This window comes from Aristolochia californica, unplaced genomic scaffold (genome assembly GCF_029961685.1).
Source record: "Aristolochia californica isolate CCGP_79_NKW_82.1479 unplaced genomic scaffold, dmAriCali1.0.hap1 SCAF_4, whole genome shotgun sequence".
In the NCBI taxonomy this organism is placed as follows: Eukaryota; Viridiplantae; Streptophyta; class Magnoliopsida; order Piperales; family Aristolochiaceae; genus Aristolochia; species Aristolochia californica.
In genome coordinates, this window is record NW_027182103.1 from 6,235,395 (window position 1) to 6,256,796 (window position 21,402).

At 37.7% G+C, this 21,402-nt stretch overlaps 2 protein-coding genes across 2 annotated transcripts; one reads left to right on the forward strand and one right to left on the reverse strand.

Annotated features, from left to right (window-relative positions):
* Positions 1 to 7,955: 7,955 nt before the first annotated feature.
* Positions 7,956 to 9,843, reverse strand: LOC137963059 (uncharacterized). Its single transcript, XM_068810242.1, has 6 exons — positions 9,634 to 9,843; positions 9,055 to 9,520; positions 8,876 to 8,959; positions 8,566 to 8,704; positions 8,295 to 8,421; positions 7,956 to 8,222 (listed from the first exon to the last, which is right to left on the reverse strand). The coding sequence occupies exons 1-6, from the start codon at positions 9,841 to 9,843 to the stop codon at positions 7,956 to 7,958; spliced, it is 1,293 nt and encodes a 430-aa protein (XP_068666343.1).
* Positions 9,844 to 15,903: 6,060 nt separating this feature from the next.
* Positions 15,904 to 20,371, forward strand: LOC137962322 (FT-interacting protein 3-like). The gene is made up of 2 exons (XM_068809123.1): positions 15,904 to 16,086; positions 16,919 to 20,371. Exon 2 carries the CDS (start codon positions 16,926 to 16,928, stop codon positions 19,914 to 19,916), a length of 2,991 nt encoding a protein of 996 aa, XP_068665224.1. The 5' UTR covers positions 15,904 to 16,086; positions 16,919 to 16,925; the 3' UTR covers positions 19,917 to 20,371.
* The last annotated feature ends 1,031 nt before the right edge of the window (positions 20,372 to 21,402 follow it).

The following is a 21,402-nucleotide window of genomic DNA, read 5'->3' on the forward strand; positions in this document are numbered from 1 at the left end:
GATCCTAAAATACATAAGAAGAGGGCGATAAGGTGACAGAGCCATTTAGATGTTTTGTGAGCAGAATTACAGAGAGTAAGTTTAAAGGGAATTGAGGAACAAATAGGAGATCTCCAAGTGGGATAGAGGGTGTAATAGAAGATGATCCCTTGCCAAGTACTTTGGTTTGGGTACCATTAGCTATAGTAACAAACTTATCGGGAATACATAGAGATAAAAAAAAATAGCATCTATTTGTTTCTTCAAAAATGTTTGAAGGCCTTAAAGTCTATTATCCAAGATGGAGAGGAGGAAATGAAAGAAAGTATACCTGAAGCAATAGTGGTAGCAGTTGTATGTAAAGATGTAAGGGAAGACCCCATGAATGACTTCATTTATGAAATGTTTCATAGTTTTCATGAGTGAGAGTCATCTTCCTGTTTGTGATTCAGCCTTTTCTTCTTGCTTATCATTAGTAATGGAAGCTAGAGTAGTCATGGCCCATTCCGATTTGCCATGAAGCTTCCAACAAGTTTCCACAAGGTGGTTTTGACCACCACAATAAGTACATTTTTGAGGCTACGAGCAAGACTAGATAAGACCGGTTCTACTACCTCTTGTTCGACCTCCGCTAGAATTTCTACCCCGGCCTCGGTTGGAGGATGCTGTATCGCTATTGCCTGAATACATAGCAAATGAAGCACCATTATTTGAGTTAGGAGAAGGATTGGGGATTCACAGCAACATGGCACTTATATCATCAAATGACGGAAGTGATGAGGAGCTAAGAAGTTGGATCTTATCAACTTCAAGGTATGGTTTGATATTTGTCAAAAAATTACTACCGCTAAAGCTTCCCTTGCCTTTCTTGAACTGAAATATCAGTTGAGTATGGTTGAGTGATATTCCACTCTTGAATTAAACCTCAAAACCAAGCCAAATCGAGCCAAATATTCTTGAATATTGTTTCCTTGCTTAGTATTGAGCATGTTTTGGAATACATTAAATAACTTTTGTAAAGTCGCCATACTTGTGTATAACTTAGAACAAGTGTCCCAAATCTGTTTGACTAACTCTAAGTGGACAACATTGTTGGCTACACGCTCTTTCATACTATTAAGAAGCCAACTAATCACCAAATTGTCATCCTTAACCCACTTTAGATAGGATTGACTTTCTTCATCAATTGGTGGTGAAGGCTTGGTTAAGTGACTAAGAAGGTCTCGAGTAATAAGAAACCTTCTAACCGATTGAGAACAACAAAGATAATTCGATAATCCTCATAAAGGGAATGATAATAATTGTGAGTATGTCGCTCTTTCTACTTGTATTTCCTTCAACCATCTTAATTTAACAAATGCTTATCAAAGCACAAACAAGAAGAGTTGTAATTCCAATTGAGACCCAATCAAACTAAAATCCCAGTTTAGATAGCGCCAATTGCTATAATCCACTATTTAAGAGCTGATTGTGACTGAACTAATGACACTTTGTAAATCTTGAGAACCACTTAAAGCAATGATATGCTATCCAAAAAAATAGGAAACCTGAGTAAGAGAATTTTCCTCCCAATCCGAATTTTAACCCAAGAGGGACTTTTAAGGGTTCAAAACAATTCAAACTTGTATTCAAACTGAGACAATATTGGGAGGCTTATCTTTGCCAAAAAAGTCTATAGTTCAAATTTGAAAATAGTACTCTTAATCAAATTTGAACAATCTTCTTTCAAATACCAACCACTTTCAAATAAAGATAAATTCTTAATCTTCTTTCAAATACCAGCCACTTTCAAATAAAGATAATTTCTTATCCACCATATTAGATACTAAATCAGGCTCCAAACACACCACAAATCGTGTCTTAAGTGGAGTAAAATAATTACTCATTAAATATCAATTCAAATCCTTTTTTTCCTTCTAAAACTCAAGAAATCGGGGTTGGTTCTTCACCCAAGCTTGGCTTAACTTTTCCTTATGATAGGTGTCATATTTATCACTTAGAAAGACACCTTTCCCTTACTCATTTCCAAAAAAATCCTTTAGGAAATAAAATTGGTCATCAGTCTTAAAATCTTGGAGAAGGAATTAACAATTTCCAAAATTCATAAATCACCTTAACCAACTGCTCTTTGAGTTCGGAAACGTGCCACAAACAATTTCTTCATGTTTCGAGAATTTGAGTACCATAAATCATAAAAGAACTTGATTTAATCCAAAAAAATCAAGTAAACAACTGGTCTTAAATAATGTGAGATCAATTTAAGTCTCATGCAAGTCTCATATCATTCATATAACCATCAACTTCATAATAAATAGGTTTTCATAACCTTGTAATCAACCAATCTTGATCAAACTTGCAATATTTGAGTGCAAGAAGATCGAAGTCATAATATCCTTTAAACACCAAGCATTAGTTTTCATAACTTCTCATATGAAAGCCATTTGTTTCTTGATTTAATATAGAGATTAAGGGTTGGGTACATAGTATGAATGTATGGAAAAAAAATAACCAGAAATCACTTATCTTTCCATGGTTGAATCTCTTGCTTCAAGAGCACCTTGCATGAAACCTTCAAAGGTACTTAAGCTTCACTTCAATGTGGGGTCCTAAATCCTTAGCTCTGATACCATGTAGAATTTACGACTCCTTCATATTAATCCTGAACCAAAGAGGGAGAGGAGAAGGAGAAGAAGGAGAGGAAGAAGAGAAGAAGAGAGAAAGGAGAGAGAGTTTAGGATTCCAAGAGAAGGGAGAGGAGAGTTTGGACGACATTGAGAAGTGAGGAGAGAACATAATGCTCTACCTCTTAGCCAAGGGCCTCTATTTATAGTTTTTACAATGCCCTTAGGGCTACAACATTACAAGAGAAGAGACATAAATAGACAAACAATTACATCTTCATGCCATCTTTATGAGAAATATTCTTATTTACCCACAATGAACCTCTTGGACGTGTGGGCTTGAGCCCATCTTCTAAAAACTTTATATGGAAAATAATATCTCTCGAGAATAGTGTTTGAGTCTAGTTTCTTTAGAAATAAATTGTTTGTGATTATATTGGGAGATATCTATATTTGAAGTATCAAAGATCAATTATACAAAAAATATCTCCTTTTCCTTTTTTTCTCTCCTACTACTTCTCCTAGTATTGACGTGAATAGAGTTTCCTTTTCTTATAGAGTCCTAGTTTTTAGACATATTTTCCTTCTAATTAAAGAGTTTTGGTTAGATTTATGTACTCCATGTTGGCATCTATTAATTTGGTTTTCAGAGATTGCATGAGGCAATTTGGTCCGAGGTCTCCTCCGTAGTGTTGGCTTGCTTGTTTTCATCGGTTGTGTATCTTTTGTATCGTCATCTCCATAAAAATTTCTCACCCCCCAGAAATTTTTGGAGCTCATATTTGGTCCAACATGGTTATAATTTTTACAATCTCCTTCTTGTTTTATTACCATGGTGTTTGTTTTCTTTTCCTTTCATCCTCTCATAACCCTTTTACTCGGTTACCTTTCTACTAGCATCCTTTTTGTGCTCTCATTTACCCTTTTATATCAACCCTTTGTTGCATTGTTTAGGTTTGTTCTTTTTTATATAGTTTTTTTTAAAGTCCATTGAGACTTTATTAATGGTCCCCTTTAGTTGGTTTTTGTCATCATCCTTTGAGTGATAGGTATTACACTATTTAGTGATTATAGTCAATATTTTGTTCAAATTCTTTTGAGTTTGGCTTTGAATCTTTTTTTATCACCCTTATTTTTTGAGAGTTGATGTTTGATTGAGTATTTATCCAAAATACACTTTGATGGAGGCGATAATTACTATTTTTTTTGTTTGTTTGTTTCAAGATGGGATCACTATCATTATCTCCCAGCTTAAGGGCGAGAATAGAAATAAATGGTGTGGTAGGTGACAAAATCTACAATGAAAAATTCCATGTGTTGTGGTAATTAATTTTTATGTGACCAGAATATCTAAGTCAGGGGGAGCACAATATAAAAATTTCTTTTTTTGAAGACCAAGAATCGTTTTCATTTCAAGCTGAAGTTTCAGGTTGATGAGGAGTTGAAGAATAGGTATGGAGAGTCTTACATGACTCTCACAGTAAGAAGTCTTAAGAAGTTAGAATTAATATGGTGGAGTCTAAAAGAAATCTCACACAAGGGTATCTCATAGAAGAGCCTTAGTTAAAAGGTATTTTTTAGTTATGTTAGTCTTTTATTTACGTTCAATTGTTTAATTACTATAAGATTTATCTTTAAGTGTTTGACTTTGGGGTAACTTTGACATGGGTAGTTTATTTGTAATTTGGATTCTACTTGTTTCCTCTATTATAAATAGAGGCTATTATACTTAGTTATAAACAAGTCGATGAATTATTTTTTCTTCTTCATAAATTCAATATTAGGCAATGGTTTTCTAACACAACTTGACCAATTTGGAAAAAAAAAAATTCCAAGTAAAAAAATTCTAGAATAAGAAAAATTTATAATAAGTATATTTAGAATTTAGAATGAAGAAATAAGACTTCCTTAAGAAATTTCAGGCTTTGTCTAAAACAGGAAACTAAACTCATGTAGGGAAAGGCTTCTCTTAAAAAATGAAAGATACTTAAGTTGCTAAATACTTGATTGGAATTTTAAAAAATAGGAAAGAAAGTCAAATCAAGATCAGCAACTCAAAAAAGAGAAGAAGAATGAAATTGTCTTAAAATTAGAATTTTCGTATTCAAGAAGCTAACTAGTATGATCTTTTTTTTTTTTATGTTGACATCTCTTTCAGGAAACATCTGATTGAGAAATAGTTTAATTGTTTAGAAAGTAGATCTTCTAAGCTTTATTTTGAGATATAATTTTCTACATAAATTCTTCTACTTGGTGGCAAAAAATGTGACAAAAATAAAGTTTTTTTCTACTCCTTGAATCCTTCTTATTGCCTAAATTTTTATAGAGAAGTTTGATTGACAAAATTATTTTTAAGTTGGAATGAGACTCAAAAGATTTTTTTTGGCAATATTTAATTTGAAATATGAAAAGTGTGTTATGATAATGAACTTCAAAAACAAAAGGAATGGATAATGGAAACTTCTTTGTTTCTCTTTTTCTTCTTTATTTTCTTCCCCTTCTTCTCCATCTTCTTTTGCTTCTCCTTTTCCATGTTAAGTTTCAATAAAAGAAGCATAGAAGAGATAGAGAAGAGACGAAAACGTGGAATAAGATGAGAGATGAGAGGGACCAATAGGAGAGAGCACATGTATTAATGTGTGAGAAAAATATGAGAGAAGGTTATGTCCTTTCTCTCTTGCATGAGGAAAACGTGGAATAAGATGAGAGATGAGAAGGACCAATAGGAGAGAGCACATGTATTAATGTCTTTTTATAATAGTTATCTTGAAATCATGCAAAAAATTTACTTTCTCAGAGTTCCTAATTACACCTAATAATATATCACTAAATATAATAATCTATAAATCACAATAAGGAAATTGAACCTAAGAAAATAAGAAGAACATCTTCCTCCTATTCTCCTATATGTGTATGATATTGTAAAATGGCGGTTTTAAATAATGTATTCTTCTCTCAAATGGAGGTATTTAATGATACAGCTACACTCTAAAGATAGATCCAAATCATATCGTAAAATCATGGAACAAATCATTTAGATCCTAAAATTACAGTATTTACAACTCATTTCAACACTCCCCCTCAAGTTGGTGCATAAATGTCGATCATGACCAACTTGTCAATTATACCATAAAATACCTTCTCTGATACTCTCTTCGTGAGCATATCAGCCAGGAGACTCTCGGATGGAATAAAAGGAAATTTTGTAATCATTGCATCGAGGTTTTTCTTGATGAAACGACGATCAACTTCAACATGTTTAGTGTGATCATGTTGAACAAGATTTTGTACAATTTTGATGGCTGCCTTATTATTACAGTGGAGATTCATAGGTTCAACATATCCAATCCCTAAGTCCATTAGTATATTTCTTATCCATAACAATTCGCATACACCATGAGCCATGCCTCAAAATTCAACTTCAGCACTTGATCTTGATACTAACTTCTATTTTTTGCTTTTACACGTGACAAGATTACTTTCCACAAAATTAAAGTAACCAGACGTGGATCTTCTGGTTGTCTGATCACCTGCCCAATCAGAATCTGTGTATCCTTCAATGTTAGGGATACCTTTTTTTTGTGAATAACAAACCTTTTCCTGGAGCACTCTTTAAGTATCTCAAGATCTGATAGACAGCTTCCATATGTTCTTCACTTGGTGCATGCATGAATTGACTCACAACGCTCATTGCATATGCTACATTTGGCCTTGTGTGTGTTAGGTACATTAATTTTCCAACTAACCGTTGATAACGCCCCTTGTCTACTGGGGTTTGATCTGGGAGAATTTCGAGCTTATGATGTATTTCTATGGGTGTCTCTACTGGTTTACAATAAAGCATTTCGGTTTCGGCTAGCAGATCTATATATTCGTTGTGAAAGGAAGACTCCATGTTTTGATCTTGTTACCTCAATTTCCACAAAAATATTTAACCTGTCTGAGATCCTTCATTTCAAATTTAGTGGCCAAATACTCCTTTAAAACTTGCATTTCACCTGGGTCATCTCTTGTCAAGACCATATCTCAACATACACAATTAAAGTTGTTACTTTACCTTCTTTGTGTTTTATAAACAAAGTATGATTTGAGTTACTTTGCTTATAGCCAAACTCCTTTATTGTAGCCGAGAATCTCCCAAACCACACTCTAGGTGACTGTTTCAGCCCATACAATGACTTCTTCAATTTAAAAACTTCACATTGACACAAAGAACTGCTTTTAACTCCGGGTAGTAGCTCCATGTAGACTTCTTTTTCTAAGTTTCCATTGAGAAAGACATTTTTAACATCGATTTGTTGCAAAGGCTAATCTCAATTTACTACTATAGATATAAGAATGCGAATTGTATTGATCTTAACTACTGGTGCAAAAGTATCCTGGTAGTCTACCCCATACCTTTGCATATATCCCTTTCCAACTAGTTGAGCTTTATATGTTTCAATGCTTCCATCCGGTTTGAGTTTCACCGTGAACACCCATGACATCCAACTGTCTTCACTCCTTTAGGCTGTGGAACAAGTTCCCAAGTGGCATTTTTTTGTAGATCTTCCATCTCTTCGTTCATCGTCTTTCTCCATTTTGGATAAGCTAATGCATCCTGCATGTTACTAGGAATAAAAACCATGAATAATTGATCAATAGTAAATACATACGATTTAGTCAACCTATGGGAGAATACATAGTTGTTGACGGAGTATTTGGTCTGGGCTTCAGGACCAGGTTCATACTTTTTTTTTGGAACTCTCCTATTCAATCTTTGTGGATATCCAGGAATAATATTTTCTATAGGAATGCACATTTCATTTGACTCATTAAACACATGGTTCGTATTTACCCGAGGAGGAACATTCTGGGTTGATTCTTTAGTTGATGGTGCAGACAAAGGCAACTCTGAGGGTTCTTTAGGAGAAATTAATGGCTCACTTTCGGCTTCATGGTTGTGATCACAGTCTTGTTGCACAACTGGTTGTTTAAAAAAATTCATTTATTACTTCTAACTCAGCACCTCCACTATTATTCTTTAGTTGAACATTCTCTTCACTTGAACTCTCCCCCTAAAGAGAATTCCGAGAGACAACTCCCCTAGAGTAATACAACTCTAATTCATGGAAAGAGGCATCTAGAGTCACATGAAGCTTCCAGGTGTGTTGATCATACCATTGATATCCTTTTTGAAATTTAGAGTAGCCAACAAAAACACATCGTTTGGCACATGGATCAAGTTTATTTCACAAGATGTTTTGGGATATGAACATATACGACACACCCTAAAATCTGGGGTTCAAGATTCGGAAGACGGGGAATGGATATTAGGGATTGCAGTTTGTGTTGAGGAGTTTGAAAGTCTATTACTCAAGAAGGTGTTCGATTAATGAGGTAGGCAACAAATTTGACAGCTTCGCCCCAATAAAACTGAGGCATGTTCATGTCGAAGAGGGACGTGCGCACTACTCCCAAAAGTTGTCTATTCTTCCTCTTTGCCAATCCATTTTGTTGGGGGAGTATATAGGTGCATGAGGTCTGATGACGAATTCCATGATTGTTCAAAAAATTTCTGAGAGAAACATCAACAAACTCCGTACCATTGTCAGATTGCAAAACACGAATTTGCTTTTGGTACTGAGTATGTATCATTTGATGAAAATTCTAAAATGCTAGACACACATCACTCTTTTGTATAAGTAAGGATACCCAAGTCATTCTAGTACATTCATCAATAAATGTCAAAAAGTAATGAGCTCTAGAAATAGAGGGAACCTTTGTAGGACCCCAAACATCAGAATGAATAACCTCAAACGGTTCAAAACTTTTATTCAAACTTGGTAAATAAGAGATATGGTGGCTCTTAACCAGTTCACAAGTATCACAATGAAAATTCAATTTATTCAAACCTGAAAAAAGTCTTGGTTGCAATTTCTTGAGATAACCAAAGGAAAGATGACCGAATCTTCGGTATCATAACCATATAGTTGCTTGAGCACTGTCTTTACTGCTAGCTTGATTGGCCTGACTGATCTTCGATCCCCCATTCTCTGTCAACTCCAAATAGTAGAGTTTGCCCCGTCTAACACCATAACCAAGAATCTTCCGGGTTAGAATATCTTCAAAGACACAAAATGAGGGTCAGAAAGTTACAGTACAAGCAAGAGTTGAAGTAATTTGGCTAACATACAACAAATTGTATTCAAGAGATGAAACAAGAAGGATAATATCTAATGTAAGATTATTAGACAAGATAATAGATCCTTCCCCTATAATAAGAGAGGTACTACCATTGGTGGTGGAAATAACGGATTGAGGAGAAGGTAGGACAAATTTTAACTGACTGGAATCTCTCATCATGTGATCGGATGCACCTGTATCAATAATCCAAGTTCTATTCTTAGAATTTGAAAAGAATATTGATGTTTTACAGATAATACCTAGATGGGCAACATTTTTTGTAGGCAACAGTTGTTCTTCGGTAGATGTTGCCATGGCTTTCCCAACAATCTTTTTACGAGGTTTTTATGAGAAGTCCCACCACTCCGGATAGCCAATAATCTCGTAACAACGTTGTTGCGGATGTCCTTTTTCCCCACAGTGAGTGAATACCTGGTTGTTGGCTTTTCTAGAGGATTGAGTGTTTCGACTGCTTGATATCCTTGTCGAGTTTGGTTGACTAGCGTAGCCAAGTTCTCTGAGATTGGACGATTACTCCCCATTGTCTGTCTCTGTTGATATTCTCTTCTGACATATGCATATGTGCTTTCCAAATCAAGTTTTGGGTCTTTTCGCAAGATTTTTCCACGAAACTGATCAAACTCAGAGTCAAGCCCCCTGAGAAAAATATGAACTCGAAGTCTAGCCATCGTAGAGTGCAACTGGATTAGCCCTTCAACTGTTCCTTCCTGAGATGTAGTTCTATGATCAATCTCCTGGAAAATAGCAACCAATTCATTGGTCTACCATTTTGTTTGGCAAAAAAAAATCTCTGGTTCAACTCAAATATATAGGTTTTGTCTGATCCATCATAGAACAATTTTTATACGGTTTCCCATATCTCCTTGGCAGTGGAGAGGCGAATAAATCGCTCCATTAGCAACGGACTCGTAGAGTTAATAAGCCAACTTTTCACTCTTTGATTTTCAATAATCATGCACCAAGATTGGGATCTCCAAATTCTAGTTTTCTCGTTTCTCTTGTGAGATATCCAATTTTGTTGTGAGCGTAAATACACATCTGCATGAGCTGAGACCATAATGAGTAATTCGTCTCATCGAGGATGATTCAAGTTGGAAAGGAAAAATTCTCTTGGTGGATGATAATCTGCGGTGTTGGTACTGGGATAAGTTCTGTTGATGTGCCTGTAGTGGTAGCCATTAGGTTGACCTGAAATAGTCCCAACCACAACTTTGTTCGGTCTAGAAAATTTGGTCCGGTCCAATTTGATCCGGTCTGGGAATTTAGTTTGGTCCGGTCCGATAACTTGGTCTAATCCGCTGAGTTAACCCGTCGGTCTCGGTCGATCTTGTTCGGTTCAATCGACAAAAAATAAATGAACAGTAGTTCCTAAGTTAGAAAATAAAAAAACAAACGATCACCTTCGTGTCTTCTCCTTCGACGACGGCAACGGTTCGTTTGCTTATTTTGGGGATGGTAACGGTCGTGAACTTAGCCGACGGTTCGTCGGCTTTTGGGAGTTCGAGTTCCTCTGGAGTTCGGGTGGTGGTTTAGTGTTACGGCGACGAATGGAAGAAAAATGCAAACAACATCTTCGGTGTTCACAACGACGACAGAGTGTCTTTGGCGATAGCAGGACGTCTTCGGTTTTGTGGTGAGGTCGTCGGTGACAACCTTGCTGGTGGTGCGGTCGTCGGCGACGTTCTTCAGCTACGGGATAGAGTTGCTGCTCTTCTTCTTCTTCGAGACAGTGTGGAGACAGTCAGGCAAGAGAAGAAAAAATAGAGAGCTTCTACTCTGGTTTTTTTCAATGACTTACAGGAGCACTACTCTGATCTTCGGCTACTGGAAGGAGAAGAGAATTCTTCTGCTCTGATACCATGTAAAACAGAGGTTTCAAAAAATAATTTTTCGATATGTATTCTTCTCTCAAATTGAGGTATTTAATGATACAATTACACCCTAAAGATAGATCCAAACCAGATCGTAAAATCAGGGAACGAATCATTTAGATCCTAAAATTATGGTATTTACGGCTCATTTCAACAGATATAGAATTCACCTCCCTTCCGTTCTTGTTTGCATACAATATAATATGTTTGTTAAATCCTATTTCACCAGGATCAAAGGATTGTGGGAAGAGAGAGATGTTCTCTGTCCTATCTCCAAATGTAGTTGTGAAACCATGAAAGAAAAACTATCCTATCGAGAAACACATAAAATCATCAATTTTCTCATGGGATTAACTGAATATTTTACTATAGTACATGGACAAATATTGACAATAGACTATTTGCCTAAGATTAGCAAGGTTTATTCCCTCGTGCTCAGGAATGAACAATAGAAAGATGTGTCAGCTAAAAGGAGCATAGTTCAACCTGAGGTAGCAGCTTTTTCCGTTAAGAATTCAAGCAAGAAATGTGGTACTTATACAAGCCACATGGGTCCTCAATAGTGGAGCAACTGATCATTTTGTTTGTTGTCCTGAATTGCTTGCATCTTGGAGAGCTGTTACGAATAAAATAGTGAAATTACCAAATGATTCTCATGCCAATGTTACACATGTTGATCAAGTGGTTTTATCTTCTAGCTTGATTCTTCACGATGTTTTATGTGTCCCAATTTTCCAATTAAACCTCATTTCCATAAGCAACCTTATTTATCATTCTCTCTACCTCACTGTGTTCCTTACCCATTTTTTAGCCATACAGGACCTACGCTCAGGGAAAATGAATGGGACGGAACTAAATGGAAGAGTCTCTACTACCTTGATCACCCACAAAAATAATCCCGCTATTTCGTACATCCACCCCTCTGGTATTTGGCGTCTCGGGCATCCTTCAAATAAAGTATCTATTTCATTTCATTTTTTTAATAAAAACTTTTGTAGTTCAAAAATTGTATGGTTTACCCTTAGCTACACAAACTAGATTGTCATTTTTTTTGAGCAAAATCTTTAGCAAATCATCTTTTGAAATGTTGCATGTTGATATCTAGAGAGGGGGTTACCAAATTGCATCTATGTCTGGGGCTCAATATTTCCTCACCAATTGGATGACTTTACTAGATGCACATGGATTTATTTGATGTTCCACAAATCTGAAACTCAGACTCACCTGACTAATTTCATTAGTATGGTAGAAACCCAATTTTCTTCCAAGGTAAAAGTTGTGAGTAGTGATAATGGCTCTGAATTTACTCTTGCGACTTACTACTTGTCCAAAGGCATTGTCTACCAAACAAGTTGTGTTCACACCCCACAACAAAATGGGGTAGCAGAACGCAAACATAGACACCTGCTAAGCATGGCCGGAGCCTTACTTTTTCAAGTCTATCTTCCTGAAAGATTTTTAGGGGATGCTATTTTAACTGCTACTTATCTCATAAATCAGACACCTACCTTAGTTTTGCAAGATAAAATACCTTATGAGCAGTTATTTAATATTGTATCTAATTAATCACATTTACGAGTATTTGGATGTTTATGTTTTGCCTCCACCATTGCCCACAAGTCATCCAAATTTAACGTGCATACAATTCGATGCATTTTTCTTGGTACCTTTATGGACAAAAAAGATATAGAGTATATGAACTTGAACTCCATAGAGTGTTTGTATCCCGAGATGTTACCTTCTTTGAAAAAGAATTCACTCTTCAACACATTTCCACTACCAATGAGAGTCTCATGATTTCTCCTCCCACAATATTTGTTTTTTATGATGACCGTATACCAGATACGCCTACTGAGTCAGAAAGTCATGAGATTGCAAATGTTGATAATGCTTCTTCTCCTCATATACCTTCTCCCACTCCCTTGCCATCCCCTGCTCATTGACTATCTACCAGACCAATTAAACGACCCAACTTCTTTCAAAAAATTTATGTGGAAGTGACCTTACCATCACGACCTGAACAATTATCTTCCTCCAGCGTGGTTACAACATCAGGTACACCTTATGAACTCTCTCAAGTTTTTTCTTATGGCTACTTATCTAGCTCTCATAAAGTTTTTGCCAATTCATTAACCATTACCAAATAACCAACTAGTTTCTTATAGGCCACGAGGGATCCTAAATGGCATCAAACCATGCATGATGAAATCAAGCACTACAAGCTAACCACACATGGACACTCATCTCTCTTCCACCTGGCAAGAAACCCAGTGGATGTAATTGGGTGTACAAAGTGAAGCTCAAATCTGATGGCACCATCAAACGTTACAAAGTGTGCTTGGTCGCCAAAGGATACAACTAGGTTGAAGAACTCGAGTATCAGGAGACGTTCGCCCGAGTTGCCAAAGTGGTTACTGTACGTGTTCTACTGAGTGTTTCTACTATTCAAGGATGACATCTTCACCAACTCGACATCAACAATATATTCTTACATGGTGATCTTAATGGAGATGTATACATGTCCCTACCTCCAGGTTTTGGACGAAAGGGGGAGACTCGAGTGTGCAAACTCAATAAGTCATTATATGGCTTGAAACAGCTTTTAGACAATGGTTTTTGAAGTTTTCCATAGCCCTAAAAACTGTTGGGTTTCATCAGCCAAAAACAGATTATTCATTATTCGTCCAATCCCACAAGGGAAGTTTTACTACAATACTTGTGTATGTTTATGACGTGGTTTTGACATATAACAATCTGCAACAAATTGAAGATGTGAAACAGTTATTATCCAAGCAGTTTAAACTTAAGGATTTTGGTCAACTCAAATATTTTTTGGGCATAAAAGTAGCAAGGTCTACAAAGGAGATTTTCCTTTCCCAAAGGAAATATGCCTTGGAGATATTAGAAGATCTGGATTTCTAGGAGCGAAACTACAAGGTTCCCAATGGAGCAAAACTTATTCTTACACAATCCGATGGATAACTCCTAAATAATCCTTCATCATACATACGTTGTGTGGGATGATTGATCTACTTGACCATTACTAGACCACGTATGGTCTACGTCGTCCATGTTTTAAGCCAATTTATGAAAAAAACACATACACCACACCTTAAGGCACCACATAAAGTCCTTAGATACTTGAAACAAACTCTAGGACAAGGTATTATGTTATCTTCTACAAGTATACTTCAATTAAATGTAATTTGTGATGCAGATTGGGCTTGCTGTAGAGACACAAGAAGGTCAATAACAGGGTATTGTATATTTTTCGGACAATCACCCATTTCTTGGAAAACAAAGAAGCAAACAATGGTGGCTCGATCAACTACCAAGGCAGAGTATTGTTCTATGGCTACTACATGTTGCGAAATTACTTGATTGAAGAATATTTTGAAGGACTTAAAAATCGTATATACTCAGCTGGTCATGTTGTAGACAACCAAGCTGCTCTATACGTCGCCTCAAACCCGTTCTTTCATAAGTGAACCAAACACATCGAAATTGATTGTCATTTAGTTTGTGAAAAAATGCAATCAGGCATGATTAAAACAACACATATATGAACCAACAACCAAACTGCAGACTTATACACTAAGTTGTTAGTTTATTTCAATTTGAGACATTACTTGACAAATTGGTATCATTAATATACACTCCACCTTGAGAAGAAGTGTTGAAGTTAACCTTGAAACCAAGATCTCGAAAGATCCTGAATGATAATCTTTTTTTTATTCGATTTGATTTACATATGTATGTACAAATATGTAATCTTGTTACACATTAGAATACAGAAATTTATTAGGACAGCCATTGTTATGCTGCTCAAGTTTCTTTTTAAGTTCCCGGTTCTCACCGAGTTCGGGTAGTTGATTGGATGCTTAGTACAATCAATGGGAGTCTGGACAAACATTCGATCCAAGGAAAGCAGACGTATGGACTATTTAACCAAACAAATACGGATCTCTCACATCTGAAGCTTCTCAGTTTCTGCGCAGCTGACTGAGTGTGCAGAAGCAGCGAAGTTACGCCAATAAATTATTATCCAATGAAGGTTGTACTTGAGAGGGAAACTCTGACCGATATTAAACAAGATTTGACCTTCTACATTAGCAGGCATTCTACAGGTTAATGGAACTACGGACGCCAACGAAGCTAAAAGCAGTGATGATCGTCGGTCCATTCGGGTCAGCAGTACTGGTAAGGAATGATCTTCAAGGGAAAAAAGGGAAAAAAACTGTTTTTGAGTCTACAGTTTCACCCTGTCATTGGTCCTGGGGGGTTACCTATCTAGAGTCTAGACGAGTAAACTGTTCTTGGGGGCAAGGAAAATCTATATGGAATTATGGATGAAAAATTCGTCCAAGAATAAGATAGTTAATTGTTTAATGCAAGCAGAAAATTTCTCCACTGTATCATCCTGAATATTTATTGTTATATGTGTCATCCTGTGTTTTCTTTCGATTGCCTTTGGAATTTGGAAATCGTCTCGAGACAACCAGAACAGTTTTGAAGTTTGAATTGAGGATTTTTGCCTTGAATGGCACCACGCGTGCTTGTAAATCAAATGTATTTCGTTAAGACGACAACTGCAAATACCTGTGTGAAGATCAAACCAGACATCTCCATGAACCGTAATAAATGGTCGAGAAGGAAACGTTTCAGAGAAACAAGAGCTTTCCGTTGATATATTTTGTGGGAACGATATTATTATCGATTATGGGTTCATCAGATTTTTCAATTTTCACCAGCAGGAAGAGCTTGCGATGTACGAAAAAGGAGCACACTTAAGAAAAAGAAAAGACGACAAACCTCTCTTCTTTTAATGTGTCCTGTCAGTGCGAGGGAGCGTTTACCCAATTCCAATTCCTTCTGACTTCTGTAACGGCAGGGCTAGAGGCGACAAGGGTTACCGTAGGAAGGAGAGAGAAGCTATTCTGGAAAGTGGAAGGAGACGAATCCGAGAGCGCGAAAATCTTATTTAATAGTTACCGAAAATAATATCGGATTCTCTTCAGAATCTGCAGATACAGCAAGCGCTGTTGCTCGCTTGTGGCAAACGTCTGAATCCCTGGCAGCCCGCCACTCTACCGGACTTAGTCGATTGAGCCTCCCGTTTTGCCACCTTGTACATTGTGCGATACTCGCACCCTTCCCCAAATCCGACTCTGCTTTTCAGTTTCTTCTCCCTTTCCTACTCTTTCTCTGTCTCTCTCTCTCTCTCTGCGTGTTTGCCTTCCTTTACTTTTTCAGGTTTCCTCCAAAAATGGAACTTTAGCTTCGCTGGGTAATGGGAGGACCATTGACCAAGTAGTACACTAGAAGACTGCTACCGGTTCTGTTTCAAGAACTTCCTCCATGAAAACAATCGGCTAGCGGGTTCACTTCTTGCTTCTTCATTGCTATCACCAACAGGCACTGAGAACTTGGTATGTCTTCTCTACTTCGAAACGCTTTATGGTTTTTCAGTTCCTAAGGCACTCGTTTTACTGTTTGTTCTTTTCAAGATGCTTTTCTTTTGTTCTCAACCTAAGAGAAAAATGATGTGTTTTCGTTTTCTTTTAGATGTCGTTTAGAATCGTTTTCACTTCCTGTTCTTTCAGTTTTGTCGAATAGAATGAAACGAGTAGGGTCAAATGTTTCGGAGTACATCTTCTTCGGTCAGTTTCTTCTGGTTGAGACTCTTTCCTTTGGCTTCCGATGATGCCTGGTTCCTCGTGTTTATTGGATGAAGGAGTGAACTTGAGTAGCTAATGTTTCTCTCCGTCTGTCCTCTTCTTTTCATTTTCACAGCTGTCCCTTTTCCTCGACATTCCTTCTGTTTCAGATACTCCAAACTCCCTTTGTTGTTACTTTCTCCGGTCAAGGTGCTCGAGAAATAAGTTCGAAACCTGGCACCTGTTTTCCTTTTGCTGTTTTTTTTTTCATTCTTCTTACTGCTCTTATCTTTCTAGTCCATTTTTCTTCTTTGCCTTTTCGTTCTAGTGGATATAGGGAACTTGTTTCCCACTCCGTCTTCTCTCTCGTTTTTCTTCCTCGTCTCCATATATTTGTTTATCTCTCTCTCTCAGGCAGCCTTCACGAATCACGATTCCATTCCATTTTGTTTATCCTCAAACATGTTTATTGAACATCATGTTTTCGATGTAGAATCTCAGTGCTCGTCACTTGTTGTCTTTGTTAAAGAATCTGACTTAAGCCAGAAGTGGTTTAACGAAATAAAATCCTAACTGCTTTTCTTTTGATTCCTTTCTTTTCCAGAGAAAGGATGAGAAGAGAAAAACTAGTGATAGAGGTGGTTGCTGCCCACAACCTGATGCCAAAAGATGGTCAGGGCTCCTCATCTCCGTTTGTTGAAGTTGACTTTGAAAACCAGCGGCTCAGGACTCTATCCAAGTACAAAGACCTCAATCCAGTTTGGAATGAGAAACTTGTCTTTGACATCAGCAACCCTGCTGATCTCCCATATCGAACAATTGAAGTCAATATCTATAACGAGAAAAAATCTGGCAACAGCCGCAATTTCTTGGGCAAGGTTCGAATATATGGTTCGAGCATTGCTCGACAAGGAGAGGAGATGGTTCAACTGTTCACACTTGATAAACGCAGTCTCTTTTCTCATATACGTGGTGAAATTAGTTTAAAGGTTTATATAACCACCCAAGATGAACATTCCTCACAAAGCAATGCTGTACAGAAATCAGCAGAAAATGAAAAGGACCGAAACAATACACATGTTCAAAAGCAGAAGATAACTCAAGCATCTTCCTCACAATCGGTGCAGTTACGGCAGCAGCAAAACCAGCAACTGATCCAGCAGCAACAAAAACAGGGCAACTCTGTGGAGACCAGGCCGAATGAGATAAAACCGGTTGTGATTGCTGCTGCTAAACTTGTACCACTCCTTCCTGATCCTGTAGGGCCTTCTTTTCATCATCTTGTTGGTAGTGGCGGTGAGTTCCAGTTAAAGGAGACTAGCCCCTCTCTGGGTGGTGGAATGACAAGCAAAGATAAGACAAGCTCAACCTATGATCTTGTGGAGCAAATGCAGTACCTTTATGTCCGTGTTGTGAAGGCTCGGGATCTTGCAATTGGTGGTGACGCTCATGCAGAAGTGAAGCTTGGAAATTATAAGGGTGTGACTAAACCTGCTTCAGAGAAACGTGACTGGGATCAAACATTTGCCTTCTCCAAAGATTGTGTACAGTCTTCAATGGTGGAGATCTTTATAAAGGAGAGGGGGGATGACTATGTGGGTAGGATTGCATTTGATCTGAGTGAAGTACCTCGTCGGGTCCCTCCTGATAGTCCATTGGCACCACAGTGGTACAGAATAGAGGATAGGAAAGGTGACAAGGGAAAGGGTGAGATTATGGTATCTGTGTGGTATGGTACTCAGGCTGATGAGGCCTTCTCAGAAGGTTGGCATTCAAAGGCAGAAAACGTGCATGGAGATGGACTTGGATCTATAAAATCTAAAGTTTATCTTTCTCCAAAGCTTTGGTACCTTCGTGTTTCAGTGATTGAAGCACAAGATTTGGTTCCTGGTGACAAAGGAGGAACAATTATGAGATATCCTGAGCTGTATGTCAAAGCACAAGTGGCAAACCAAGTCTTAAGGACTCGATCAGCTGTTCCTTCAGCTAACAGAAGTATCTCCAATCCAATCTGGAATGAGGATCTCATGTTTGTTGTGGCTGAGCCATTTGAAGATTACGTGATGGTTAGTGTTGAGGATCGAATTGGTCCAGGTCGTGATGAACTGGTTGGCCGAGTGATTATACCTGTCAACTCAATTGAACGAAGATTGGATGATAAGATGGTGGTCTCAAGGTGGTTGGGTCTTGACTACAAGAACTATAATGGCTTTGGGGACTCAAAAATGGGGTCATCTAGAGTTGGTAGTCGTATTCATCTCCGGATATGTCTTGATGGTGGATATCATGTATTGGATGAATCTACCATGTATAGTAGTGATATGCGTCCAACTGCAAAGCAGCTGTGGAAACCCAATGTGGGAGTTCTTGAGATGGGTATTCTGGGTGCCACTGGCTTACTGCCCATGAAAATAAAAGAAGGAAAAATTGGCTCTGTGGATGCTTATTGTGTTGCTAAGTATGGGCAAAAGTGGGTTCGGAGCCGCACTGTGATTGACAATTTGGCACCTAAGTGGAACGAGCAGTACACATGGGAAGTGTTTGATCCTTGCACAGTGATTACAATTGGTGTGTTTGACAATAGTCACTTGGATAAAAGTTCAGGTTTATACAACATTCTTGATTCAAGAATAGGAAAGGTAAGGATCAGGCTATCCACTCTTGAATCCGATCGAGTTTACACCCATGCATACCCACTTCTTATGCTGCACACATCTGGAGTGAAAAAGATGGGTGAACTTCATCTAGCTATCCGATTTTCATCTGCAAATATGGCAAATCTACTACATCTCTACACTCAGGCATTGCTTCCAAAGATGCATTACATCTCTCCTTTAACAGTGAATCAGTTGGAGATGTTGCGATCCCAGACAATGAATGTAGTGTCTGCCCGTCTTAGCCGTGCTGAGCCACCTCTTGGTCGTGAAGTTGTGGAGTACATGCTAGACCATGACTCACACTTGTGGTGTATGCGAAGAAGCAAAGCTAATTTCTTCCGTTTGGTATCAGTTCTCTCAGGTCTCATTGCTGCCGGCAGGTGGTTGGAAACTCTCAGGAGCTGGAACCGTCCTCTTCATTCAGTCCTGTTCCTTCTTATCTTTCTGGTGTTTGTGGTCATCCCCGAATTAATCCTCCCCACAGTCCTGCTTTCTATTTCATTCACAGGTTTGTGGCGTTACCGAGCTCGCCCAAGGCATCCCCCTCACATGGATACAAGGTTGTCATATGCTGAATCTGTTTACCCGGATGAACTGGATGAAGAGTTTGATACCTTCCCTACAACAAGAAGTGCAGATATTGTAAGGATGAGATATGATCGGCTGAGGAGTGTTGCAGGTAGGATACAGACGGTGGTTGGGGATCTAGCAACACAAGGAGAGCGACTGCAGGCACTTTTGAGCTGGCGAGACCCACGAGCTACCTTCTTATTTGTCATGGTTTGCTTGATTGCTGCAGTAGCTTTTTATACTGTGCCATTGAGGCTGGTGGTGGCGCTTTGGGGTGTATATGCTTTGAGACCCCCAAGGTTTAGGAACAGACTACCCTCCCCTGCTCTCAGTTTCTTTAGGAGATTACCTACAAGGACTGATACTTTGTTGTAGTAGCAAAACAGACAAGACAGACCCCCCTTAGATTTAGGAACAGACTACCCTCCCCTGCTCTCAGCTTCTTTAGGAGGTTACCTACAAGGACTGATACTTTGTTGTAGTAGCAAATCAGACAAGACAGACCCCCCCTTAGATTTAGGAACAGACTACCCTTCCCTGCTCTCAGCTTCTTTAGGAGGTTACCTACAAGGACTGATACTTTGTTGTAGTAGCAAATCAGACAAGACAGACCCCCCCTAGATCTCAGCTTCTGAGATTTAGGATCGGACTACCCTCCCATCCCATCTTCTCAGCTTCTTTAGGCGGTTACATAGAAGAACTGATAGTTTGTTGTAGTAGAAAAAAAAGACATGTTTTATGTCTCTGTTTCCCCTTTCTCTCATTTTACTTATTTAGATGAGTCAAAATTTCAACTGATTCAATCTACTTAAAACTGTCTTAGTTATTGTTTGTCTCTATCAGGTTTCTATGGCTTATTGTGCATGTACTTAAGAATTATTAATATCTGTATTTGAAAATGGAGTTGGTTCATTCAAATTAATATGTGTATATATAAAATGGAGTTTTACTCATCCTCTCAATGTGATTGAAGGGACCAACCTAGTGTTAGTACATATATCTTAATATAATTTGTAACCAAATACTGATTATAAATCAAATGAGATTCAACAAACAGTCTCCTTTATAGTGAGACAGGTCAATAGATGCTCAAACTCAGGTGAGTTGGATTTAACTAGACCTGATCAGTGTGTTGACTTGGGTTTAATGAGATATGAGATAACTTTAGTTTGAATTAGTGTTATCAAAATTGGACTAGATTGGGTAGGTTTCAAACTTAGAATATAGGGAAAGGGGGAAATAATATAGTTCTTGTTAGGAATTAGATGTCTTAATTCTAAACTAATTAGAGTAATAATAATAATCGCAAAAGAAAAGAAAAACAAACACGATAACAAACAAGATTTACGTAGGTTCGTTTTAAGGTGAGACTACGTCTTGTCTTCTGTCGCTGTTGTAATCTATTATAAATATTAAATAGTTTACAAGAGAAGTTACACACATTTACAAATAGTTTCTTCTCTAACCTCTTTTGTCTGCAATTGATGTTCTTCAGATGATAAAACCTTAATAGCGGTGCCCCAAATATAAAGATCAAACTAGGGCAATCGTGATACAAGATTAAAATTTTTAAACTGCCCTTAATGAAATAGCAGTCGCCCCCCTTCCAACCCACACAACGATTTTACTGTGAATGTCGATCCGCATATCGACTCAGCATAGGGCGTTGATTAGGCTCCACAACTTAACAGTTCTTCCATGATTTTTTCTTGTTTTTTAAAATTAATATGTTATTATGATATCATTACAGTTTAACTAGTGGTTAAACTTGGTTGAAGTAGATTGGTTTTTATAATGATGGCTTAAATATACATTTTACTTTTTTGTTACATAAACGATACAAAAACCCTCTTAGTCATGT